Below are 27,706 nucleotides of genomic sequence, written 5' to 3' on the forward strand. Positions count from 1 at the left end.
AAGCATGTTTGTCTGTTCTGCTGCTGCAAAAAATCCGAAATCTCTTCGTGTTTGTTGTTAACGCTTCTAATATTTGTGTATACAAAACATGGATGCAAATTTGCATTTGCCTTATGTTTATCGTAGCTTTCGAATGTTTGTAAATTATGTAAATTGGGCCCTGGATTAGATTCGACATCACCGCAAAGTAAAATTAAGTAGGTTATAGTTAGGAACTGATATATTAAGTTTAAAGACCAAAATCCAAGACATACATTATCAACTATTGTTTTGTTTTTGAAAATCAAATAAATTGAAGTGCTTGGGTGACAATTGATTGAACACTTACATTTTTTGTTTTTTGCAAGAAAAAACAGGCTAAAAAACACGAAAAATTTCCAATAGGAAAACATATTTTTCAAAGTCACCCAAACGCATTATATCCCATATGACCATTTCTGTTCCAGTTATTGACATTATCTATTGGCTGCTTTTTGATTTGTCTCATAGATACGTTGCTGACAGAAGGTTGATACCCCACACTTGATATGTAATTTCTTAAGCTAAAAACCATTTTCTGGATTCCATTGTGATTAGGATGAATGCCATCCATTCGAATATCTACATTTTCCAAATTATAATCCAGAACTTTTATGTCGGTATTTTGAAACTCTCCGCGTAAACAATCTGCTATATCGTCTAAAGCCCGGTTAAATTTGTTTATTTCATTGTTGTTTGTTTCGCGTCCAAAACTGCCGTTTTTGACCTTGGGTAATTTACAAATCGCTACTTTGTAAGGCTTTATTTTACTAACGCACTTCGATAAAACGACTCCCAACTCTTTAGCGGCATCTTCTCCTGCCGTACCTTGATCAATGGAATTATGCCCTGTATGAATAATCAGACATTCTGCTTTTGTTGATGGCGCATAATTGTCAATGATATTATTGAGGTCTTTTATTGTCGAAGATGGATAAGAGTGAATGGCAGCATCATTACTGATGTCATTTTGGCGAACCAGTTTATACGAGCTGTCAGATTATTCCGGAATTTCAAATATTCGGAATTTCAAATAATTTCAAAATTCGATGTTGTTTTAACTCATTTCTTAGAATTATAGTCAAAGACAAGTTTATATACTTTGTAAATGATTTCATTTAATTTTTAAACCTGACGATGAACGCAATGTTCGAAAACGTTCGTTTTAGTTAATCAATTTAAGTTTTAATTGACAATTACTACTCAGCATCTTTAAAAGATAGTGTTTTGAGATTACTCTACGTGCAGAAATAAGAGGGGAATATTTTAATACAGATGGGAAACTAAATCGCCCTGCAGCATACCGGGAAACTAAATCGCCCTGCAGCATATGCTGCGATTTCTCAACAACAATACAAAGTGCTGTGTGTAGACGTAGAGCTGTGAGGACCCGGACCAGACGATCTTCAAGTATTTTTTTGTGAAGGTGTCGTCATTTTACCATTTAGCATTATTAACATTATAGTTCCGCCTCTCAATTATGCCACTATGGTGGTATATTTACGGCAAGGGGTATACGTTATAGGATCAGTAAGCTGGAGGTTACATGGGGAAAGACCCGAATATTTTGCATACGTTGAAACGCACGTCGTCATATTTTTTGACAAGTTTGATCTGTATTAAGCCGCAGTTACTCTAAGATGGTTTCATTACGTAGAGTTTTATAGATTAAAATGATTTATTTGGTTATCGAAACCTAAAATAGAATAAATGACTCGATTGCGTCGCTCTATTGGGTCTTGCCAATATTGTTTCAAGAGGTCTCTGGCAACTTACAATGTAAACTTCCTTCAATATAAGGAGGCCGTGCGTGCTGCTGTCCTGTTTCCTGGAGTTGACAGCAAAGCATTGACCGAAATATTTGTTAAAGCAGGAATCAAAAACGTCAAAAACTTGAGGGACATATGCTCGTTTGATGGAAAAATTTCGTCTTTAGCATATTTCGGTTCCCCGAAAGACGCAGATGATCTTCTACGCGATACAAAAAGCAGTTGTAGGACGTGTTTTTTCGGAGGGTCAAACAGAAAGGTCGTTCAGAGGTTGAACTCAAAAAATTCCCAGAGCAAATCCTTTCTTCATTTACCATCGTTATGCAAGCTGCCATTCAGTGACCAAATTGTTCAAAACTACGTCATAACAAGTTCGTCTCGATCTCAAACTGAAGAGAGTTTCTTTGTATATGATCAAATCTCAGATCTGATCTCGAACAATCGTTTATTGAGAAACTCGTTGATATCTTCCGACTGTGTACAGCTTTTTGGAAGTGCTGTTAATGGGTTTGGGAGTGAAAATAGCGATGTCGATATGGCGTTCTATCTGAAAGCGAGGAGAGATCTCTTCGGCGTTCTAAGGTGAGTTAATAAATGTAATGATGATCTTTGCTCCGGCACTTTATTGTACTGCTTTGTTGTTCATTGTAGTTTTTACAAGACTGGATCCGAAAGTTCAAGCTTGGATTTCTGAGCTAGATTTCAGTTTTTGTTATTAAAGATTAAAATATTTGGCAACGTTTTTAGAACGGATTTAGTGTCATAGGAGTCTGCTGCTGCCATCAGGAAATGGCGCCAGTAAAAATGGCAGAAGTACAAAAATATAGAAATTTTTTGGCCAATTGAGAAAAATTAATATTGTCTTCCGATTGGCTTATTAATCATTGATACTCAACTAAAATTTCCACGTTTTAACTTTGAAGGAATAAATTATTTGCATAAATTTACTCAGGAATCGCGTTAAGCATTTATCGGATGTTTTTGTTCCGACCCCACTTAGTGGGGTTGGCTATATGCTCCATTGGAGTTTCATTGGAATGCACGTCAAATAGAATTTTTTGATATTTAATTGCTCTGGAACGAAGATCGAATGAATCATTGCAAAGGTCTCTTTTTATGCAGAATTTTTGCTGCGCTGTTTTGACTTTTCCAGTAACTTTCACGCCCTTGACTTGCGTGTGCGTGATCTACATTTTTATAATTCGCAATTTTAAGCAGCTGAACTCAATTCGCCAGAGTTTACTACTACCTCGTCCTCGCCTACCGACTGAGGCAGGCTACAATAGCTTGGAGTTCCAATGAGTAATTCGAGGGCAATTCTTCCGACGTCAGGCGGTTATGTCTCGAATTTCGGTTTTCGTGGAGTTATAGAGGTTAAAGTTTGTAAACATTTGACATTTTTTGTAATTTTGTTTTTCGTGCGTATTTTTCGGTCAGTTGAAGATAGTTTTAAGCAATGATGTTGAGAGATTAGAGCTGTAATAAGTCGTTCGAGAGCAATTCTTCCGACATTAGTCTGTTATGTCTCGATTTTCAGGTTTCGAATTTCAAAGTTTTTGTGAACATTTGACATTTTGTAATTTTGTTCACTTGCGTATTTTTCGGCCAGTTTTAAAATAGTTTTGGCCAATTATGTTAATATTTGCTCTAGTTTTGTGTGTTTTTATACAATAACGAGGCTGCTATAAGTGTTTATTGATTTTAATAAAGGATTCGGATTATATTGGGGGTCCTTTTTTTTAAGATCCATATTTTTTGACGTCAATCAGAATTCAAATTGAAGCCGTGCTTTCTGTGTCGCTGAAAATGTAAAAAGGAGGAAACGATGCGTAAGTTTAAAGGCCAAAAGTATTTAAATTGCGCATAAAGTGGAAAGAAATTGTTTGAACAAAGTTTCGGTTTTCAAAGATATTTTTTGCCGTGCGGCAATTTGACTTCGGTGTCGGCTGTTTTTGCAAATGCTGTTAAAGATTGTTACCTCAAGTTTTTCTGACTCTTTGTTGTGTTGTGACTCTTTGTTGTCATTATTGACGGTTTATTATAAATAAGTGAACCTACATAGTTTGTTCAACAGCGTATTTTATGATTCAGATATTAGGGTTTCGTAAAATTTGGGCTATTTTTGAATTTTGCCTTTATTTGTCCATTTAATGGTCTAACGAGTGCGTCGCTTTAACGCCAGGACAGTTGGTCTTTTAAAGACAAATATTTGGAAGTTTTTGGGTTTTAAGTCGCTAGCTTATGGTTCTTTGGCTGTGACACATTTTTGGTTTTAGTTTAATTTTGCTTTGTTTTTTTTTGGTTCTGTCAGTAAATCTTATTAATGAAAAGATTATTGAGCTTTCATTTATCAGTTTTATGGTTTATCATTCGCTCATTAATCGCCGGTTCCATTAGGCCTGCGAATGGGCCTGCCTCTTTTTGATTATTTTTCTTTTCGAGTTGTATATTCTCCATAATGAAAGCTTCCATATGCTTTCTAGTGAAATTAAGCGGATCTGCTTAGTGGTTAGTGTTTCTCATTTAATGGTTTTGACTTCTATACTTTTTTTTCGATTAATAGGGCGACTTTTGTTTCAGTTTTGTCCGTACTCGTTTTATTTTTCCTGTCTCCTATTCTCAATATTAACAGGTCTCGTTTGCTTTTTAGTGTGATCCGTGGCTCATAGTTTTAATTAGTAACTGATGTTACTGACACCAACTCTTTTTTGAAAAATTCAAGTGTTTTTTAAACTTGACTTCACTTGTTAGTATTCAATTGCCTTATTATTTTCGTGACTGTAGCGGAAACAATGCTTGCACTTTTCAAATGCTCCTATTTTTATATGTCAGTTTTTCCATAAGGTAACATGACTTTTTTCAAAAAATTTGACTGTGTTTTCTATGAATAAAAAGTAAGAATTCATTGATTATAATATAATTAATTTCGGTAATGTTAGCACCATATTTTTTTCATTAAAATAGGGTTCTCTTTTGTCCCGTTTTTTCTTATTTTATTGTCATGTTTTGTTGACTATCAAAAGCTGACGTTATCGTAAAAGTGTTGAAAGTCAATTCTTTGGCTTCTTCAATTATTTGCATTACAATTCGGGACCTGTGCTCTTTTTCTCTATTTCATTGTCTTCCTCCGTTTTTTAACACCGTCGGAACACGTGTCATAAAAGTGCGACCTTTTTGCTGAATTCTGCCTTCCTGCTGCTGCTATGTGTTCTTGACATCATTTTTTTCTGCAAGCTGTTTGTTTTTTGAGTGTACATACCGTAAGAACTCTCACAAAATTGACTTCATTATTCAGTTTATAAAGTGAGAAAGCAAAGCCCAGTTGAAATGAAATAGGGCTAATAATTCAACCACGCTGGATTATTATACAGAAATATGTTTTTGAAAGACCTTTTGATGAAGTTTGGTTTGATGATAGGATATGAATTTGAATTCAGAATTTCATTTTGTTTTGTTTGGCGAAATTAGGCGTTTACTTGACCGTGTCATTTTTTCCTCGATAAATGGTTAAATTTGATCTCTTTAAAAAAATCTGTTGCTCGGTTCAATTTTTGTTCCTTCCAGTGAAAGAAAAAAGATAACCAAACATGTACTAACCTATCTACTCACCCGTCTGTCCCATTTTGAGAATAAATAAAGTCTAAAATTAAAGCTACTCTTGACTATTTTAAAAGTGTATCATCTCTGCTTGATTTGGTAGATAGTTAAGCCAAAAATGTGGATGAAGAGAGTCAAAACATTATGCACGGAAGCTAATTACCGAGCCTCGTTGTTATAATAACCCATCGCTCCTCTTTTTAGGCCCTATGCAATTGTTTCAGCGGAGAACGGAGCTCTATTAACTATTTGTACGAGACAGTTATTTCGTTTCCTGACAAGTGCCTTCAAATTTTGCCTTGGCTGCTGTGCTGGATCTAAACTGGTCTAAATTGTTTCTCGAACTTGAAAATTTGTTTCCTCTGGGTCTTATCCATCAACCAGCCAAAAAGCATGGTGGAATTTTTGAGAGACGACAAAAAAAACAATTTAAAACGGACGAAAAATTAATATTTGTTCTGTTCATTTTTCTCTCATTGAACCCTGGATAGAATTTCTGCAATTGGTCCCCTGATATCACTTGGAAAGGACGTTACTGGTTATAAGAGAAATGAACGCAGAAATCGCTTATATAAAAAAATATAAGGTTTTTGTTACTGAATATTAGGAAAAAATTTAAAAATAGGCGAAAAGTGACTTTAAAATTTTGACTTTAAAATGTAATCTTTACTTTGTGAGGTGGTCTTGTTTTCAGCTGTGAAGTTTTGGCATTTTCCTATGATAGCAACCAATGAGACCTTCACTTTCTTTTCTGTTGACGTTGTATATTTTAGGAGATTCGAAGAGCAAATGAAGAATCAGAAGATGCTATTTGAAAGTACGTACAGCATCCTGGGTGCCAAAGTGCCTCTTATTAGCTTCCAACATCGCTTTTTTCCAGTGTACGGAGACATCACACCTAGATGGAATAACATGGAGCTTATGCAATCAAAACTCAGCTACTTCTATTCTTTAATGCATCCTGCTGTTGTCCAAGTCTTCACAGCTATCAAACAGTTATTGCGTCAGTTTTCTATTATCGCATCTTACAAACCAGGATTCTTCACGTCATTTCAAATCTCGGTTATTTATCTATTCTACTTGATGCAACAAAATGTGATTCCGAGTGTTGAATGTGTCTTAACTCAGTTTAAAGGGAAAGATATTGGCGATGTTTTACCCTCAGAGTTGCAAAACATTGATAAATTTAGTGAAAATGAGCAGACTGAAGAATTGTTTTACGGCTTTTTTGTGTTCGTTGCGCAATTTGATTTTGAGAAGTTCAAACTTGATCCGTTTGTGGGTGAAAAAAGACCCAAGTCTTTCCTCGACGCCAACAGGAGCAGCTCAATTTTTGTTCTGAATCCTTTTGATGTCGAACAGAATGTCTGTCGGGCAGCTTCTAAGAATAAGCTGTCGGAACTCAAATCACTGTCAGCCGTAGTAGCGAATAGACCCCATAGAACGTTAGACGACTACTTCAGTTCGCCTCTGATCAAGAAAACTTTGAAGTCGCCTCTAAACAGCGACTCAAAAAACATGCACATTTTAAAAAATTCTCATATAAACGATATGATCAATGCTAGAATATAGAATTCCGCTGAATAAAATTATAACTGACAAATTTTTGCAGTCCTGGAGTGACAGAAAGTGAAGTGATCGCAGAAGTGTTGATTAAGTGGCTTTACTAGCATACCTAGTTTCGCAAGACAAGCAGTCACGTCACAAATATTTTGTTGGTCAGAAGAAAATTGTATATAAAAGACCAACATGACTCAAATATTTGCTAACCTGACATCTTTTTTGATGGTTTTTCTATAGCTTTTTGCGAATACTAGGGTAATGAATGTTTTTAAATGTATGCATTCTTAAATTCAGCAAATAGTTAGAATTCCTCTCAAACGAAGTCGAGCAATGATATCAGCCTGTAGGTTTTTTAATGCGATTTTTTGCTTGACCGATTTTTTAAACCTTCTTACTTTTCGTCCTTAAAGACGAGAATAGCTGTTACCGCCCGCTGAAGTGCTGTTCCTAGAGTTTCAGGTCCCATTGGCTTTCCTAGGCTGGTTTGTTTTTAATGTTTTCAGTTACCAAATCTGTTTTCAAGTAGTTTTTTTTTAAACATCCATTTTTGTTGTTCTTGTCATGTCACAGCCCAAAAAGTGACAGGTATTATCGGATTTCTAAATTTCTTTATTAGTATTTGAGAATTTTTTGAGTTCTGCTAGTATTTGTTCTTTTTTGTAGCATTGTCACTTAAGCTTTTTAATGAACAGTCCTATTGAATTTCTAAAGGTGTATATTCACAATATCTCGATTCCAGCAGCTAATTGTTTATAAAACTTCGATGCTGTCTCTTTAATTACAGGTTACTGACTTCCTAAGGAGTTATAAAAACCTATTAAACGTTTTCGTTTGATACCTTGCTGTTTTTGACCTTTGAATTATTTGTTTACATGTAGTTTGAATGCATTTTGAAAGTTTAAATGCATTTTGAAATTTTGCGCCTTTTTGTTTCGTTTTATTGACTTGTAACTCAGTTTTATTAAGGAGAGGTAGCTCATGAAATTGATAACATGTACTTGTTTTTAGTTTTTTTCTAACATCTTCTTGACTTTGATAAAAATTTATTTTTGGTAATGGGTTTATTTCTTACTGGATTTTTGATTTTTTGTCCGTAGTTGTTCATTTTTGTCCATAGTTGATTTTTGTTTTTTTTGTCTCAATAATGAGAGGTCTCGTAGATACTGTAATACAGTATTAGAGGATGTCTTCTGTGAATTCAATTTGTAGCTTAATAGATTGACCAAAACTTCATTGATTTTAAACTTGTGATTTTTTATCTTGCCTTCTTTTGTTGCCATTCGCTTTTTTGTTTTTGGGGGTTTTCTTGACTATTTGAAATAGAAAGCAAATTTTAACTTTGACAACACTTAAACAAATGTGAAAATTTTTGATCATTTTGTCTTGTTTACTTAAAAGGCGGTGTGTAAAAACCATTAAGTCAGGAAGAAAAAGGAGCTCTCAGTTTAAGTTCTTTTGGTTTATTTTCGCGTATGTAGGGTCGAATGATTCAAGAGCTATTCAGGATATTTTTGTTTTTTCTGGAAGTTGCGTATTAAATTAAAGAAACGTAACAGACGAAAAATAGCGCGATTCGGCTTAGGGAGGCTAGCTTAAGCTTAATTGAGGGAGCCGGGATTGGGGAGAGCGACTTAATGAGCTCCGGTGTTTAACTGTTTATCCCGTTTTCGAGGACGAAAATTCAAATGGTGATTAAAAAAGACCAGACAAAAAGTTGTCAGTACGAAAAGTCGCATAAAAAACCAGAAGAACTAATATATTGCTACCAACTTCGTTTGGTGGCAATTAATCAGCAAGAATGGTAGAAATGCAGTTTTAGAAAAAACGAACAGTACAGGCTTTCGGAAGTGATATTAAATTGTAGTCTTCCCCACCCTTGCCTTTAAATTCCTAGGACAGTTTACGTTTAGTTTAATTTTGAAATTGTGGTCCTTTAATTAATACCAACCACAATGTTTATCTTCATGGGAATTTAAAAAGTACCATTTGCTAATTCGTTGTCTCAAAAATCACGTAGGCGTAGACCAGTGTAGCAAATTTTACGGTTTCACTAGGACAGAAAATTTATATTTCAAAAAATGACCTTAAAGAACTTTTCAATTTTTTTCAACAGCAATGGGATTCTTTTTTTAACAATCTGACTTCAAAAAATCAACAAAAATGAGTAAAATATAACTAAAAACCACGAATTTGTTGAGAAAACCCGTAGTATCAACGCCATTAAGTTCAATAGCTTTCAACGGGAGTCAATAAATTCGGTAAGTTATGCCTCGATGGGAAACAACGCTGTTTGTCATTCATAAGTCATCTATATGGCATCAAAATAAGTCTTATGACTATGAAAACAACAACAAATACAGGCAAAAACCAAATATTCAGTAGGAATGTGCGAGAAGTAGTCGAAGCCATTTAAAACATGAGCTTTTCTCCGAAAATTTTATCTTTGATCCGTTGAACGTCTTCTTTCAGCCAATGGAATTATCAATATTAGGATAATGTGATAAAATTTCAAAAGGAACCAAAATTATGAAAAAAATATTCAAAAGTTAAACGAATATATGAAAGCTTGTGGCATCAAAGTCGTTAAACCAACATATAGAAGATAAAAACGCTAACCAGATTAATTTGGGTTGCAATAGAAATGAAGGGGGTCCTGACATTACTAAGACTGACTAACAGTTCACAAAAATAAGTTTAAGATCGGCTTATGTCTTAGCCGCCATTAGCTGTCCACTCAAAGCAGTAGATAGTATCTCTTAATGCTCATTAGGAACCCTGATGCTGTTTTAGTCAAGAGTCTATGCCTTAGGACTACAAAAATTTAAAATTCAAAAAGAATTTCAAAAATTAAGAACACTCGAATCGAAGCCAAAAAACATGAGTGATTCCAGGAAAACTAATTTTTTTGTTCATTGGGCATTATTTGACTGTAAATGAGGTTTGTCATTAACGGAACCTCGATATGAAAAGTGAGCAAGATTTTCAATGTTACCACTCACATTTCTCTGCGATGAATATATCGATCGGCCAAAATTGACTGAACAAAAAATAACCATTTGAGTGTATAGTCACCCCCCCCCCCACAAGTGGGATCGGAATAATGATAATAACGTGGTTCGTCACATTTTAGTTTAATATAATAAAACCAAATATTTGGACGAAAAATATCGACAAAGTGACCAACCGTAGTGGAAATTAGCCGATGTTCACAAAAGCTAAAAAGCCCGGTGCGAAAAAGGGGAAATTCGAATTATTCGACTCTTATAATTACTCTAATAATTATTCGACGCATTATTTCATTTGTTCAAGTACGTTTTGTGGTTCGCTATACTTGTAAGCTCGGCGTCTCAGTCGATGATTATTCTGAGCGTTTGACTTTCTTCTCTTCAATGAGTTCTACCGATTAACAACAATCTGCGCGTAATGTCAGTTGGCGGGTTTATACGTAGCTCAGCTACATTTTTAATCATGTGACTTACCTCACAACTGAATTCTGCTTGCTCCAAAATTGAATTGATGAACATTAAGCACTACTGCTTAAGGGAGCTGTTACTAAGTAGATTCTTGTGAGAAATAGAGCATGACTTACGTCCCCATTAAAGTGAAAAATAACTTCTAATTGTGAAAGAAATATAGCAATTGAGGAAAGTAGCTCAAAATTTTGCTATATTTGCTGTTTTAGTACCAAAACTAAAATGCACCGAAAAATAGATTTGACTTCTTCGCTCGTGCTAAGGTTCCAGTTAACAATCCTTTCTGAACGTTGCTATGTAGTTCATGGCATTTTTAACAGGCGAGTATATTTGTACTGAACGTCAAAAGTAAGTTAGCTCCCTTTAGTTTTACTATTTAGAAAATCAATTTCTGACGCAATGTTTTATTTACGTCATTGATCTCGCTTGACTAGTTGTCTTGCCTACTTATTGAATTTAGATATTACGCAGCGTCAACTTACCAGATACCCCAAACTTATTCCCGACCTTATTCCAAGGTTCATTGTTGAAAGAAAATTGTCTCAAAATGTCATCTGGTTTCACGTTTGTTCAACTATGATTCAGTTTGCATTTGCGTTAAACATTGAAGAGAAAAATGTGAACAAAATGTGAGTTCGTGACAACTTTTTTGGGAGACTTGAATGGAGCTCAACTTAACATACGTATTGTTACGTATGTTACGTATTGTCAGAATTCCATAAGTAGATACGACCAATAATCTAGGCGATCGATGGCCTAACATTATCTTCAAAACCCGATAAGATGGCTTCAAAATTGAATTTTTACTTCGTAAAACTAGGTAGTGCTTGCTTTTGACGTTCAGTATACTTTAATTTAGAAGCAATTTTCCTTTAAATGTTAATACATGGTCGAGAACGTTTCAAAACAATTTCGCTAACAATTACGCTAACAAAACGATTTTATCTTTGCCGCCTTTGAGCATTTAGTACTGCATCAGGGAAATGAAAAGGTGATATGTGATGAAAAGAAAATCTAAGCAATATGGGGGTTAAGGCAATTAAGAGAATTTAAAACCATTTTTTAAGTGAAAACTGATATCACTAAATGTGGCAACAAGTACCTATCAATGTACTGTAATGAAATGCCCTCAAAATTATGACTTAAAAAACAAAAAGGCCGAAATTAGATAAAATTTTTAAACGCAACTAAATGAAGAACAAAAATTTAACATGAACCGACTAACGTCCCATGAATTTCTCTCTAACTGCAGGCAGGGGCAATTTAACTTAGAGGGTTATCTTATTAGATTGTATCTTAAGAAATATTTTATGGGTGCAAGAAATGGGATCCACAGGGGTTCGAACCCCCTGATCTCCTACAATGCCTTTGATCTCTTTTCATTCACAATTGTCTTTACCAACGAACTTTGTTTCAGAACAAGAGCAACGTAGATCACTCAAAAATGAACTAGTGTGAAAAAATTGCAAGAAATTAAAGAATGTTCTAGAACAAAAGCGAAAGAGCGGTCAAGCAAAAATTTGGCGTAAAAAGACTAACACGTTTACAATAATGCTTCAACCTTCGTTCGCGCGCAATTGAAAATTTATAGATCGACAGATAGCATAAAACGCAAAAATCATTTGCGTCCCATTGGGGCTTGAAATTAGTTTAAAAAAGTACAAAAAACTGATTGTTTTCAGGACTTGTCCGGCTGTTTTGTACTTTTCAAACTAATTTCAGGCGCTAATGGGCAGCAACTGTTTTTGCGTTTTATGCTATCTGTCGATCAATGAATTTTCAATTGCTCCTGAAAACAATCAAAATAATCTAATCGAAAAGTAAAAATCCCCAATTTTACCAATAGGACAATTAACATTACAAACACAAAAAGTTTTTTGTCATATGTTTTATTTGAGAATGAAAGAAACCTTTTATCATTAAAAATTTTACTCGGCAATATAAGAGTCAAGCAGAAGCTGTCAAAAAACAAATTGTCTGTAAACTTTAAATTAGCAAAGTATGGTAAAATTTGGGTTGATAAAAATGATAAAGCAAACGGAAAACTCAATTGCCAACTCAAAATAGATTTTTGATGACTCGAAGACAAAACGACAAAAAATAGACCTTCACAAATTGCTAAATTGTCCAATTTTCTTGCGACTTAAAACTTAAGACACATTCTTTCTTGCAAAAATCAACACAATTTGATTTCATGCTAGCCACAAATTTGCTCAAGCCAAAAAGGACACAATTTGAAAAATAAAGTAGAAATTACTGAAAAGTTGCTTAAGTTATTGTAGCTTATGTCCTCAAAACGCAATTGTGCCGATAAACCCAACCCATAGACACTTTCAAAATTGACTTTTCACCTGAGTTCAGGCCTTCCCGATAACTTCAGCACAGTAAGCACTTGGCGGACTCGTATGCAGTTTAATGCCCTTTGGACTATCTTTTTATTCCATTTTGAAAGCGAAGTAATCAAAAACATGTGTAAACACATTAGAAAAATGAGTGCCAATAGTCGCGAAACATACTTATGTGATGTAGAATATAGATAGCAATAGATACCGAGTTGAGTTGATGTAATTACCAACCTTTTAAAAGCCAAAATACATTTTCAAATTAAAAAATACGTTCTTTAAAAAATAAAAATTTGTTATTTTCTGGTCGCCATGCTTTAACAGTGATCATTACATAGCAGTCCTATGTTGACCTTGAAAGGGTTAGGGAGTAGAATGATCTCAATAAATTTAGAGAAGTCAGTTATGAATTAAAAAACTTATCACACAGTGGCGCCACGCACATAAATGAAAACGTCAGAAGACGAAACAAAAACATGGCCGGCAGGTTGCCGGAAAATAGCCGCCGTTGACGCGCTAGACGCACATCGGGATTGAAACAGAAAAAGAAAAAAGAGATAGAAATAAAAATTTTTTTCCTAAGTTTCAAAAGTTGTTCTAATTCAGTGTGCAGTTTCAGTTTGATTCTAAACCTTTACTTACTTCAGCTTCTAAACTGAAGGGTATTAAGCTTAATAATAATATCAGCTAGCAGTCGCTCCAATGAACTTTGATAACCTAATTCAAAGAGTTATTGACCGGGCTTTATCGGTTTATCCCGTTTTTTTTGGTTTTGCTATTTTGACATTGATCGTATTCACTAAAATACGTAATTCAATGCTTGAAAGAATTAAAAATCCATTCAGTTGCAACAGTGAGTGAAGTAAGTCAGAGGTCAAACGTGAAAATCGTGAATTTTGTAAAACGAAAAACGTGATCAAAGGGTAAAGCGAATTAAAAAAGGATAGCGCCTAAATAATAGCCGTTTGAGAAGCCGACCGCGGCTATTAAACATAGACCAACTAACGTCGGAAAAAAATGCTCCGGAATGACAGGCGGGGGGGGGGCGTAAAATTTTTCTTTATGGGTGCAAAACATCAGGCAAAGGTATGGTTCGAACCCCGACCTCCTGAGTCCTATTCCTTTACCTCAACAGAGGCATTAACCAATAGGCTATCAGGGCCTTGCGATCGTTTCTCGAACAACCGGATTTGTTTCAACAGCCAACTCTAGAAGTCAAAGATTACTCTAGAAGAGAAGCGCAAAACGATCAAGCGAAAATTTTGCATAAAAAAGACACATGTGTACAATAATTGCTTTTATTTTGCAATAATTTCGAGAGCAATTAAAGAAAGCCAAGATCACCTCAATATAGCTACGCTCAGCTTGCAGCTATAAAAATGCTTTATTGACCTTAAAACAACGAGGAGATCGATAATAGCCTCCATCTATTGCATTGCGTCTATTAAACAACCGACTAAACGTTGGAAGAATTGCTCTCGAACGACTAGTGGGAGCTCTAATCAATTGCAACCTGCTTTAATCGGTGGGAGCCTAAATGGGACTAAGAAGTTCAATAGTGGGCTTCAAATAACCACATTAGAGGTTAACATATTCCACTAATGATTTAAAGTGAAAAATGGCACCAGTTTCGGCGCTTTTTTCATTTACCTTTAAGTATTAAATTGCCGCCAATTGAGTTCAGCTGCTTGAAATTGTGATCGAGAGAGAATTTTAGATCACGCAAAAAGTCAAGGGCGTAGAAGTCACTCGAAAAGTCAAAACCGTCAAGCAAAAATTTTGCATAAAAAAGACACACACGTTTACAATAATTGCTATGAACTTCGTTCAAGAGCAATTAAAAATTGATCAAATCCGTATCACCTCCAATACAACAATTCTTGAGAAAAGATACTGTTAAACATTAAATTAATTTTTGTCAGTCCAATATTGTTCAATAAACTAGGATGATAGCAATTTGAGACATTCAAAGCAATAGCAATTGAGTCTTTCATGAAAAATCAGCTAATTAAAATTCGCAATACATTGCTTCCATCGCTCTTGGGTAAATATTCGGTTATAGTCACTAATCACTTTTGGGAACAAGTTTTAATTGTTGTGCATTCCATTTGATGCAAAATTGCATGTATGGCCTCCGTTAGTCCATACCAGCACACTGATTAGCCACAAATAGCTGCACTATCTGCTCGTACGCTGCAATAAAAGTAGTGACACAAAACGCCTCTCGACCTCCGAGTAGCTCCAATTCGTGACTTTTTAGCCATTGCATGATTGAGAATAAAAGAGGAGGGTTGGTGGTTATTATGACAGACATCAGGGCCGGAATCAGGTTGTCAGAGGTGACCATAATCGAAGCAGAGGCAGAAGAGTAGTGATGAGTTGAGGAGTGGTCTTTGTTGGTGCCATTGCCGCTGCTAGATCTGACCTTGCCACCACTACTGTTGTGCTTCTGTTGCAAGTTCCACTGCATTGATGTGAGAAGAGAAGACACTGTTGCGCAAATACATCGCACAATGTCGTCACACACCTGCATACAGCAATTGAATAAATTAACGCCATCATCCGAACATAACATTGAGCAAATACTTTATTTGAGAATTGGAAAGTTTTAACCCCAGTACATTTTTCTTGAAAAAAAAACAGTCGAATGACGGGGCTAATCAAATTTAGTGGTTGTACCAAAAGATGTATCTAAGGGTTTACTGAGCTGAAACAACATCGTGACAACTTTGAAAGCTCATTCCATTTTACCGATGCCATATTTGAGTGTTGCACTCAAAATTACTTTGATTATCAATATGGCTTTGAACAGACCCAAATTATATGTTTCATTTCTGGGTGCCATCATTTCTGTTATTCCTATTCTTGACTTACCATTTGGAAACTGATGAGAGCCAGTGACCTGATTGCCAAAGGCCATGGGAACCCACGTGTGTACTTCTGAAACACAGCTCACCCTTTATTCATTCGATTTTAGCCAGCAATTGAACGCGACAATTTTTCTCTCTGACAACATGATAAAAACATAAAAACACGGAACCAAACGTACAAACGAATACTGCATTGGAAATATTTGTTTTTGGCAATTTAATATCCATCACATGAATTGAGATTCCATGTGTGATCGCTCACCTTTGGTAGTCCCAGGAGCGACTCACACGCCTCACTGTTGAGCTGCTGGGCTAGATTGGACAGTGTAGAATGCATTACCCTGAAAACACACTCAATGATTATTTTTCGTTTGATTTAGTTTATCAAAAATTTCGCGCCGACACATGTTTCAGGCAATCTGCAGTAAGCGTTCAAGTAATGTGGCTGGTGATCTTTTACCTCAAAATTAATGTCGCAGCTCTTTCACAATGATAAGTGATTCCGCTGAGATTTTATACCCCGAACTATTCAACATGAATAAAGAAAACAATTCCTCGAAGGTTGTTTGTAGACCTCTATGAAAATCTAGTCTGTCGCTTCTGGCTTCTTGGTGTAAAGGGTTCTACCTGTCTCTTGAAAATGACTGTGATCCACGTGGGAAGAGGATGCCAATGAAGACATTCTCAGTGAACCTTCTCTCTATCAACACCTTCACTTCCCTCCTCACTCCACTCACACTCCCACCACCACCGATAGAAGTCACACTCCATCCCGCCTGCTGCTGCTGCTGCTGTTGTATCTGATGGTGGTGCTGATTACTCCTTTGATTGTTGTTCACAGTATTGCTTTCGCACATCAGTTCTGGGAAGGCCATGTGCATGAAGTTCACCACCATGTTCTCCAAATTTTGCCTCTGCAAAAAAAAACAGTTCTGAAACTAGTCAAGATGTTAAAATTAAAAACAACCGATTAATGTCTGACGACGTCTTACTAAATGACTGGCGTGTGAATGGTCTGGCTTTGGCTGTTAGCTCAGGGAGGCTGGCCTCACTCGTTGAGGGTAGTCATGATGGCAGTTGTGGAGGGATTTCGGCGAGCCTCAGTTTTATTGAGCCTCATCGGACTGCGATTTACTACCCTGGAGCCTTACCAATTCACAACTTAATTATCTCAATATAATATAGGAGAAATTTATGCTAGTCCCACTTTTTTTTGCTGAGACACTTTTTTACTCTTTGAGAGCATCCCAGATTAACATATGTGACATCAAATTGAAGGTCTCTGACAATGAAAAGTTTCAAGAATTTTGTTTTTTGGAATAAGTTCGGGCGCCCAGTTTCTGGCATCGACTTTGCGTCATTTTAGCCTAAATTTGATTAAATTGTTCTTAAATTCGTTCTCATTTTAATTAATTCTGATGACTAGCGGCTGTTTAAAGGGTATATGAGAACAACAATAGTTTATTTTTCGACACTGTCCCATGTAGAAATGATTTAGATACCTAAGAACAGAAAAATTGAGACTGATTTTTTTTGCCCATTTTAGCCAATTTTATAATTTTTTTCTAGTTCATTTGCCTATTTGTCAAACTTTTAGAAATGTTCAGAAACAAGATGAAAAGATTAATACAAATCTCTGATGAAATATCAGAGATTTGTATTAATTATTTAATTTGTAGATAAATTTTGGGATCATTAACTACAGGTCTTCGCTGCTTGGTAGTGAGACAAAACAAGTTTTCAATTTAAAGCCGAGGTTTTCACTATTTGGGTTGTAAAATTGGGTTCACAAAATTGTGTAGTAAAAAAGTTTACACGCTTTCTGAATTTTGTCTGGATCTGCTGCTCCATTTACCGAATCTTCGTTGTATCAAATGAATTTCCTTTTTAGGTGATAGAAAATGAATCTATTTAGGCGTTAATTGTTCGGTCCTATTAGACTTGAGACTCAGTTTAGAAAACAAACTTAAGTTTCAATCTTCCTGGATTCAGGAAACGGTTATAACCACTCACGCCAAAAAAATTAGCGAAATTTTTAGTAACGCTTCAAATTCTTGTCATTTGTCCTCAATTATTTTCAATGCTGGATTTGTACGGTTTGTAGCATATAACATTCACTTGCACGAGTTGAAAACATTTTGATGCCATTTATTTTCAAAAGGCTCGTCAAATGTGCTGTTTTTCCGTCAATTGTGGTTTTTCTGGTCGCTCAGTTTGACGTGGAAAAAAAAGAACGACTCCGCTTAAAAACTTTTGGGCATAGTTTAATATGGCTTGTTCAAATGCACTCCGCAGAATCGTTTTTATTAGGGATCTTAATTACACATTTAAGTTTCTTTGACATTAAACTGATTCAAATTAAACTAAAGTGTAAAATTCATTTGAGTGAAGTAAGTCACGTATGATCAAAATCTATTGACGCAAATGACCTAAAAACTTTTGCTAAAGAGTGAGAAAATTAGTTCACTCGCGCAAACAAGTAGGAGGAACAAGTCATTCAGAAAATTGGACTTTTCCCGCTTTGCTGTGTGAGTAAATCTAAAATAAAAAAGCGTCAGACGACGGAACAAAGAAAAACAGGACAAGTTCTGACACAATTCAAAGAATTTTCATTAACTAAACAAAAATACTAGACCCCGAATGGATTATAAATGGATTGCGAAAGCCACTCCGAAAATTATTAAATCCAAAAAATAGGAAAAAAATAGTAAACATCAATGTCAAAATGCCGCATTAAAAAAACACGTGAGAAAGCGAATTTTGTTCAAACACCTTTTCTCACTCCTTTCAACTTAGAGTGAAAAAATTTTACGCCGCAAAACGACTCGTTTTTTTTGCTCCACGTCCTGTTTCGGTGTGACCAAAATCATCACTTTAATTTGACTTCAAAAATCATGAAAATGTGTGCACATACCTTAAAAGACAGCTCCCCAATACAATTCAAATTCTTTGAAATGTAAAAACCAAATCACCGCAATATAGCTCCGCTTAGCTTCAGCTTCGCATCTATAAAACATAACCGACTAAACGTCGCAATTGCTCTCGAACGACTAGTGGGAGCTCTAATCAATTGCAGCCTGCTTCAGTCGGGGGGGGGGGGGGGGGCTAAATGGAACTAAGAAGTTCAATAGTGGGCTTCAAATAACCAAATTAGAGGCTATCATATACCACTATTGAGAATTTAAAGTGAAAATAGCACCGTTGTCGGTGCACTTTTCAGTTGACTTTTAGTATTAAATTGCCGCCAATTGAGTTCAGCTGCTTGAAATTGTGATTGAGAGAGAATTTTAGATCACGCGAACCGCGAAAAGTAAAAGGGCGTAAAAGTCACTCGAAAAGTCAAAACGGTCAAGCGACAATTTTGCATAAAAAATACACGTTTACAATAATTGCTTCTCTACGAGAGCAATTAAAAAAGAGCGTCATACGACGAAACAATAAGGAGTAGCGCAATATAGGTACGCGCAGCTAACAAGTACAAAAATTTCGGAAAATTAGTGCCGTTCCATTAAAACCAAAACGTATATGGTTAAAATCAATGCTGCGTCGTTATTATCACTACTCATCTGACGAAGGGGCGAAAACAACGAAAAGTAAAGAGATGTGAAGCTCTCACACAATACTGCTCATATATTTTGAAAAATCCCGCCTAACTCTACTTAACCTGTTTGCTCATTTCTTGACTGTCTGTGGTGAGGACCTCCTGCTGAGCACAATTGACCTCTCCCTCGAACTTTTTCATCACCTGGTCACACATCCCACGCACAATTCCACTCTGCACGTGAACACACTCCAGGGCTACTTGTTGGAGGAGAGAAGAGGCTAAATTGAGTTGCAGATTCAAGTCTCTTCGCAACTGGAGCAAGTGATGAATTTGTGCTGATATTTTCTCTTTATCACGGCCCAAATCCTCTACTAATTTAGCACACCTACAACAGGAAACGCAAAATGAAAACATATTGACGGAAAATGGTCGCCGTGGATGTGTGGATTGAAACAGGTTGCCAAAAAGAAAATCGACGGCAGCCTAATTTTTCTACGTGTCAAACTAATTTGGTTCGCAATTTCATTAGACTCGATAAATATGGTAATTTCAACCTGTTAATAGGAAGACAGTGAGCTTGATATCAATACCAGTTATCATTATAGTCATAGGAACTCCGACTAACATAACCGACTAGCGTCAGGCAAATTGCTCTCAAATTACCGGCGAGTGGTTTCCTTCGGTATAGCCAGTTGCGGCTTGGGGATGCTCGGTGGTGCAAATAACAAGCAGCCACTAAGCTGGTTGGGCACAAACGGAAATGATCCAAAATTTTTTCCGAACACTAATGTTAAAATTACAAGAATTAACATAACCGACTAACGTCGGGCGAATTGCTCTCAAACGACGGGCGAGCGGTTGGCTTCGTCAGTAGCTAGCCACGGGGGGCGGGGTGCACCTGGGGCTGATGGGGGGCAACACTGGGTTGGGGGTGCAATAGCGCGGTGGGGGTGGAGGCAATAGTGGGGGTGGGAAGTCAACAGGGTGGGGGGATGTCTCAACCTCTAAGAACCGCCCTTCACACCATAAGTATAAGTATCCAAAGCAGTTTGAGCTGAAAGGCTCTAAGAGCACTTAATGCCCGCTGGGCGCTACCTGTTTATCCCGTTTTTGAGGACGAAAAGTCAAAAGCGTCAGACGAAAAATCGGTCAAGCGAAAAATCGCATAAAAAAAGAAAGACCAACAGGACTAATATAATTGCTACAAACTTCGTTTGAGAGCAATTAACAACATCCTATTAATAGCCGCACAGCGATAGCTGGGGCTATTATTGGCCTTCTCTTGGTTTTTTTACAATTCAAAGAATTTGAATTGTATTGGGGCGCTGTCTTTTTTTTAAGATCTGTTCACACATTTTCATGATTTTTGAAGTCAAATTGGAGTGGTGATTTTGGTCACGCCGAAACAGGAAATGGAGCGAAAAAGCGAGTGGTTTTGCGGCGTGAATTTTTTTCGCTCTAATTTTAAAGTAGACTGAGAAAACGGTGTTTGAACAAAAATTCGCTTTCTCGCTAGTGGTTTTTTGTTCACATGCGGCAATTTCACTCTGATTTTTACTGTTTTTTCGATTTTTTGGATCGGATTTTTTTCTAAATAGTTTTCCGAATCCATTCACAGCTCCTTCTAGACCTAGTTTTTTGTTAGAATCAAAATTACATATCTCACTAGTGGTTTTTTGTTCTCCCTAGCAGCATTTTGACATTGATTTCTGGTTTTTTTGTTTTTTTTCATCTGATTTTTTTAGAAATGGTTTTCCCAATTCACCCATTGTCCGTTCTAGGTCTAGTTGTTTGTTGAGTCAATGAAAATTCTTTGAATTGTACGTCAGGACTTGTCCTGCTATGTTTTTTATTTCGTCGTCATGATTTTTGTTAAGACCATATGACGTCACAGCCACTTTTTGTTCATTCGTTCATGCAATTTTAACTGAATTGCATGTGTGACGTCATTTTTCGCTCTTAGTGGAGCGAGTTGCTTTGTTCAGGCGTGTGATTAAATTTTTGGTCACACTTGACTTACCTCACTCTCAAAAATGACTTCCTCACTTTGAAATAAGAGATAAGGTCAAATGGGTGTGTGTCACTCTAAATGAAGGTTATTTGAGATCAGCTAATAGAGGCAGCAATAAGTTTATACAGATTTTTAAACAAAATATAACATATCAGCCTTCAATGAAAAGACGAATTTTTATTGGTCTGTCTTTTTTACTGTTTTTTTTAGACTGCCGATCTACGAATCTATTGCGGCTATTTTCTGGCAATCTGCCAGCTATGTTATAATTATTGACACTGAGCGTCCTTACAATGCGTAAGCAACACATTTGACTTGCCGAGATCAATGAGAGACAAATTTAAAAAAGGGCAGAAGAACAGAAACTTGGAGGAATCAGAATCTTTTCTAAAATTTTTGGTCTCAAGTTCAGAATAAACACACAACTACATACTTAATCTTTAAACACAGCACACCATACAACTTTAGAAGTCAAAAACATTGATTTTTAATTGCATTAATTTTGATTTTTTATTAATTGCAATTGATGAAAAAGACCAAAAGATCACCTAATAAAGGCAAGATTTAAAAATTTTACTAAAACTATTAGCATCTAAGTCAACAAATTAAATATCTTAAAACAGAATTGAAGCCGATAAATTGCTCAAGATAATTGCGCACTAGATGGCCAATAAGAACTGTTATTATTGTGACAAAGCGCCCATACCACAATAAAGCAACAAAAACGGGCAGCACTCAGAAAACCACTAATAAAATTTTAGTAAGAATAAAATAGTAAGAAATAAAATTTTAATAAGTAGTGTCAAATCCATTATATTTAGTGCTATCAACTTGATGTCAATAATTAGATTCAAAAGAAACGAAAAATTAGCAAAAATTACACAAACATTTTCTAGTATTATAAGAAAACAATTGTTTAAGTCAAACGATTAATATCATTCTCTTATGCATCATTAGCAGCCGATGAGACCCGTTTTAATGAGACTACGTGATAAAGTAAAATAAACTAAGAAACAGGCAAAAGTCGACAAAAAATTTGTCAAAGATTAGTGTAAAAGACATAAACAGCATTAGCTTTCCATTGAGTCAGGCAATTGCATGTAGGCATATCTCGATTAAATTTACCATTTTATTAGCACGGAAGAAAAAATGATCACAAAGTCAAATTACCGCACGTGAAAAAAACCCTCTCAAAAATTCTCAAACACCAGTTTCCCACTCCATTTTCAAAGTAATTTGAAAAATATAAGGTTCAAACCTGCTCGAGTTTTCGCTCCCCTGGAGGCAAAGGGAGAGGGAGAGGCGGTTCTCAAGGTTAGGGTTGGAATGAGGTGAAGTTGGGGTCGGTTGAGAGGGTGCGAGGAGTTAAGAGGGACGGTATCAAACTCTAATCACCTATATCATGAATTTGCATCTCCTAAACTGTTACGGTGAATCTCATACATAGAGACTTGTGAGCCGTACTGTTTCTGCCTCTCAATCCTATTTGAGAACGAAAAGTCAAAAGGGCCAGACCAAAAACTGGTCAAGCAAAAAATCGCATACAAAAGACCACAGCCATATAGCTACACACTTCGTTTGAGAGCAAATAAAATTTATTTATTTCTTTTAGATGGGCGCCCTTCTTTAATTCAACTGCAAGAAATAAAAGGCCCACACAAAAATAGTTATAGCGTAATAGACAGCTTAATAAATTAGTTTCTCAAAAAGTATTGGCGGCAGTTTCAGTTAAATTCTAAAACTGTGCTTAATTTAGCTTCTAAACTACAAGCTATAAAGGTTAATACTAATTTCAGCTAGCAATCGCTCTAACGAACTTTGATAAACTATTGCAATATGACTTAATGACAGGGATTTATCAGTTTATCCCGTTTCTTTTGATGTTCGCTTTTGAACTTGACCGTATTCACTACAAAACGTGAAAGAATTTAAAATCCATTCATTTGAACCAGTGAGTGAAGTAAGTTGAACGTTAAACTCCTGACTTAAGTCAAGCGATCAAAAACCGAAAATAGAGTGAGTAAAAATCGAAGTGAAATTGCCGCATGTGAACAGAAAAACCACTACCGAGAAAGCGAATTTTTGTTCGAACACCATTTTCTCACTTTGCTTTCAAATTCGAGTGAAAAAATTTCACTCGAATTTGAAAAAATTTCACCGCTGGCTTTTTCGCTCTACTTACTGTTTTGGCGTGACCGAAATCACTACTCCAATTTGCATTCAAAAATCATGCAAATGTATAAACAGATCTTAAACCCTATACCTTATACCCCCGGGTTGCTCAGGATTTCCCTTCCCAAAATGGGAGATACACAAAATTTGGGTGCCAACTTTTTAAATTTTTCGGTTTGGCCTTTTTCGAGTTTTGACAAAACTTCAAGTTTTTGAGTTTCAATTTCGTTTTCTGTTGGTCTGATAGCACATGCTTCTGTTCAACAGTGGCGCCATAGACACGTTTAAAAGAATTGCTTCTCTTCAAGAGCAATTAAACACTTTTCTCCGCTTTTCGAAATCGTTCACCAAGACTTTTCCAAACTTTATTTCTTCCCTGAACTTCCGGTTCCTTTGGTCGCTCACTGATCAAAATAAGCAGAAACACAATCACTTTTCGATTCAACTATGTCTCAGGTTAAAATAATTAGAATTAAATACAATTTCAAAATTTATTTTAATTCCTTTCCGACTGGAACACGGTTTTGTTTCCATTTAATGATGTCAACAAATAACGCGCGTTTTTGAGCAATTAGTTGTCTGATACGAGGTCAAACTAGCCAGTTCAACTGACATATACCGTTATAAGGGTATAAAAATGGCACTTATAGATGGTTTATTTTCTTCAATGGGGTAGTTCCCGTCAGTTTAATGAATAGTAAAGACCACTTACGAGGCATCGGACACGTTCTGTGCCAGTGACAAGGCAGTGTATCCCAGGAAAGAGTTTGTAGATGCAGGTGAAACCATCTGGTCTGCCAAAGAAGACCCACCAATACCATGCAAAGGAGCAGAAGGTGTCAACTCGAAGATTTCCTGGTTTACGTCCAAATTATTGCAACACAGTGTCAGGAATTCACTCAGTTTCTCCACGTTCCTAAAATGGCACAGAACGATCTTATTACTACCAACTAATAAAACTGTTTGTTGAATTTACCGATCCAGATCAGCACGTAAACACCCATGAATGGAAAAAGGCAACTAATAGTTTATTCCCTGGTAGTGTATGACCGTCTATCTATACATATTCATCCGAAAAAGCTCAATCTAGTATGCAGCTTTCCCAATAGACCTTTCGATCTTTACTGTCTTGGACGCCGTAGTCAGTTGATAAATTGAACAAAAAGCATAGTTTAATTTAATTCCTTGAAAATCAAATTGCTCTAAAAAAATTAATTATCACAGCTGAGACTATACATAACGGTCAAAAGAAGTATAATGAAATAACTTTTCTATGGTAGATCGCAAAATTTGTTAAGATTGAAAGTAGCTCACGAAGAATTGCAGCTGGACTTGGCCAAGGCCGCTGTCAAGAGGGCACTGGCACTTCTGCTGAGCAAGAGAGTGGTGAGACAACACTTCAGTTCCCCATGTCCACTGCTAGATGCGGAGGAGGAGTGACCACACGCACTATTCCCACTTGGACTGAAGAGGAATATTGCAAGTGACTCTGCGTCTTCTCTTCCCATTGCGGAGACGTTGGAAGTGGAACGTGGGCGTGTGCCCTGGGACAGGTGGTGGTGATGGTTATTGGTAGAGGGTGCCTGGACATCTAGTGAAGCACTACTGCTGTTGTGAGCACCGGCTACCCCCGCCACTCCGAACTCTGAATATACATAAGATGCAGACACTTCTGTCAGAGCACGTAACCACCCCTTCTCTGATTTATTCCGGTCACAATTTTCGCGATGTTGTAAACAAAGAAACCAATCCGGCGCTTAATAGTCTGCCGTAAAAATCATTGCCAAATTCAAATCGGTCAGAGCCCAGAAAAGGATTAAAGCTTGGAGGTGTGGGGTATATTGACTTAGGTGGTTAAATAAATAAATATATTATATATATATATATATATATATATATATATATATATATATAAAATTCTCCACACTTTAAATAAACAAACAAATAGAAAAAGCACCACAACAGAGGGCAGCACAGCAGCTAGTGGAGAAGATCCTGCCAAAATTATAGGACCCATAGTAAAATGTTAAAAATTGGCGCAACAATTATTACTTCATTTTTCAAACAATTTTGATAGATACATATTTTGTAAGAGCAACACTTCAGTTTGACAATAATAAACATAACCGACTAACGTCGGGCGAATTGCTCTCAAACGACGGCGAGCGGTTGGCTTGGTCAGTAGCTAGCCACGGGGGGGGGGTGGAGCCAATAGTGGGGTGGGGGGTCAACAAGGGGGGGGGGGGGGTGTCAACCTCTAAGAAGCGCCCCTCACACCATAAGTATAAGTCTCCAAAACAGTTTGAGCTGAAACAGAGCTGAAAGGCTCTAAGAGCACATAATGCCCGCTGGGCGCTACCTGTTTATCCCGTTTTTGAGGACGAAAAGTCAAAAGCGTCAGACGAAAAATTGGTCAAGCGAAAAATCGCATAAAAAAAGACCGACAGGACTAAAATAATTGCTACAAAATTCGTTTGAGAGCAATTAATAATAATAAAAAAAAACTCAAACTGAACTTCGAAAAAAAAAATTCCATCTTTAACGTCAAAAATAGAAAATTCATTTTTGCAAATTTTGATGCGAAAAATGAAATCTGGCACCCTACAATGTAGGGTGCCAGATTTCATATTATAAAGGGAAAAAAAACTATCCCTTTTTATTTGAGTACAATTTGCCATGATTCATCGGGTACCAGAACAGTTTATGGATTTCATTTTCGAAAGCAACGGCGCTACAAAACTCAATTCCAATTGGAAACAGGCTCTGCCTAATTGCGTAATTCAAAACTTTCGATCCTCGGTACTTCAAAGAAAATTTCTCCTAGTTGTTCTTAATTTACGAAATTTTGTAGAGCTGAGCACTCGTGCTTCTAGTATTGTGGTTATAATCAACTTTTTTAAATAGTTGGTTCATCGATTTTGAGCATAGATCTTCCAATACACTACGCAACGAAAACTTGACAAAATCGTACACATACAATTGCATAGCAGTCATAATTTTTTTTAACTGATGGTCAACGTTTTCTCTCGATTTTTTGAAAATATTAGCCTGACTAACTTTCTTTGGAATATGGCAAAATCGCAATTAGCTCCACCATAAACTAAGATACCATATTAAATCACAGGTTTTACGTAATAATTGTAATAAACCAGCTACACTTTTCTTGAAAAAAAATGTCGGAGCTTTGCTACTAAACCGATACAATGAGATTTCAACCGATACAACAATTTCTCTTTAATTACTTCAATGTGCCTAGTAAATGTTATGTTTTTATCAATATAAACACATAAATACTTGAAGGAATCGCTATGTTTAATTCTTTATTACCTATTCTGGTAACCAATTTCTGTTTACTTCTAAATGCTAAGACCGAACTTTTATCAACATTCAAGGCTAAACTGTTTTCTTTCACCCATTGATTGATATTTGCCAGATCTTGACTCAAATTAGCACTCAGAGCCATTTCATCATCCCCAGTGATTATAATATTTGTATCATCTGAATAACAATTAGGTATTGCAAACTTACACGCATTGCAAAGATCGTCTATTTACAGGAGGAAAAGTAGCGGACGCAAGATAGAACCCTGTAGCACCCCGTAGCAAACAGTTCCTTTTGACGACAAAGATTCGCCTACTTTTACGCGTTGTTGCCTTTTTGTTAAATATGATTCAAACTATTTAAGATCATTACCGCTAATGCCGAAATATGGCAACTTTTGAAGAAGGATTTTATGAATTTTCGTATCGAAAGCTTTGCTCAGATCTAAGAAAACACATTTACAGCATTGCCTTTTATCCTAGTGTCTAATGTTTTCAATAATTTCTATAGTTGATCTTTTACTGCAAAAACCATCTAGCAATGAAGATAGCAAGCCGAATGTTTCCAAATATGAATAGAAGCTATTATGCATAATTCTTTCAAAAACCTTTGACAACACAGGCGAAACAGAAATAGGACGATAATTTTTCATTTGATCACGATCACATGCTTTAAAGAGGGGCGTTACTCGAGCTATTTTTAGACAGTCTGGGAACACACCTTTTTGAAACGATTTATTAATCAGCTCCACTAGGATAGGGCAAAAAATGTTTGAGCAACTTACAATCTTTACGGGAATTTGATCAATACGTTCACTTTTGTGCAATTTTAAAATATCAATTGATTTTTTGACTTCATATTGGTTAGTTGGTTACACAGGAACTTAGTTAAGTTGAGCTTTACACAGGAAATTTTTGCTGCGGGAGCGATCAATTGTTCCGCGACCAGCAAAAAAAAATGTTTAGAGCTCCGCTTATAGGAGCATTTCCCTCTATCTTTTCGCCATCGATTGAGAGACAAGTAATT

General features: G+C 36.2%; 3 protein-coding genes across 3 annotated transcripts in view; 1 reads left to right on the forward strand and 2 right to left on the reverse strand.

Moving 5' to 3' along the window:
• Positions 1-27,706, reverse strand: part of LOC142345738 (tetraspanin-3-like) — a 550,337-nt gene that overhangs the window by 520,589 nt on the left and 2,042 nt on the right. The window lies entirely within an intron of this gene.
• On the forward strand, positions 1,069-6,998 carry LOC142345347 (poly(A) RNA polymerase, mitochondrial-like). Its single transcript, XM_075397368.1, has 2 exons — positions 1,069-2,369; positions 6,158-6,998. Exons 1-2 carry the CDS (start codon positions 1,729-1,731, stop codon positions 6,954-6,956), a joined length of 1,440 nt encoding a protein of 479 aa, XP_075253483.1. The 5' UTR covers positions 1,069-1,728; the 3' UTR covers positions 6,957-6,998.
• Positions 14,654-27,706, reverse strand: part of LOC142345736 (uncharacterized) — a 160,978-nt gene continuing 147,925 nt past the window's right edge. The window contains exons 19-25 of the mRNA XM_075398032.1: positions 24,674-25,004; positions 24,072-24,275; positions 19,297-19,561; positions 16,260-16,546; positions 15,895-15,973; positions 15,637-15,702; positions 14,654-15,289 (exon numbers count right to left, since the gene is read on the reverse strand). Of these exons, the coding sequence (XP_075254147.1) occupies positions 14,900-15,289; positions 15,637-15,702; positions 15,895-15,973; positions 16,260-16,546; positions 19,297-19,561; positions 24,072-24,275; positions 24,674-25,004 (1,622 nt within the window). The 3' untranslated portion in view covers positions 14,654-14,899. The remainder of the gene's footprint in view (positions 15,290-15,636; positions 15,703-15,894; positions 15,974-16,259; positions 16,547-19,296; positions 19,562-24,071; positions 24,276-24,673; positions 25,005-27,706) is intronic.

The sequence above is a fragment of the Convolutriloba macropyga genome, chromosome 9, assembly GCF_964194025.1.
Source record: "Convolutriloba macropyga chromosome 9, txConMacr16.3, whole genome shotgun sequence".
Taxonomy (NCBI): Eukaryota; Metazoa; Xenacoelomorpha; order Acoela; family Convolutidae; genus Convolutriloba; species Convolutriloba macropyga.

Bases quoted from the DNA above. Each gene is read 5' to 3' on its own strand.
- LOC142345347 (XM_075397368.1), top strand. From the start codon at position 1,729: ATGACTCGATTGCGTCGCTCTATTGGGTCTTGCCAATATTGTTTCAAG. The intron at 2,370-6,157 runs GTGAGTTAATAA...TGTATATTTTAG, and splicing joins GATCTCTTCGGCGTTCTAAG to GAGATTCGAAGAGCAAATGA.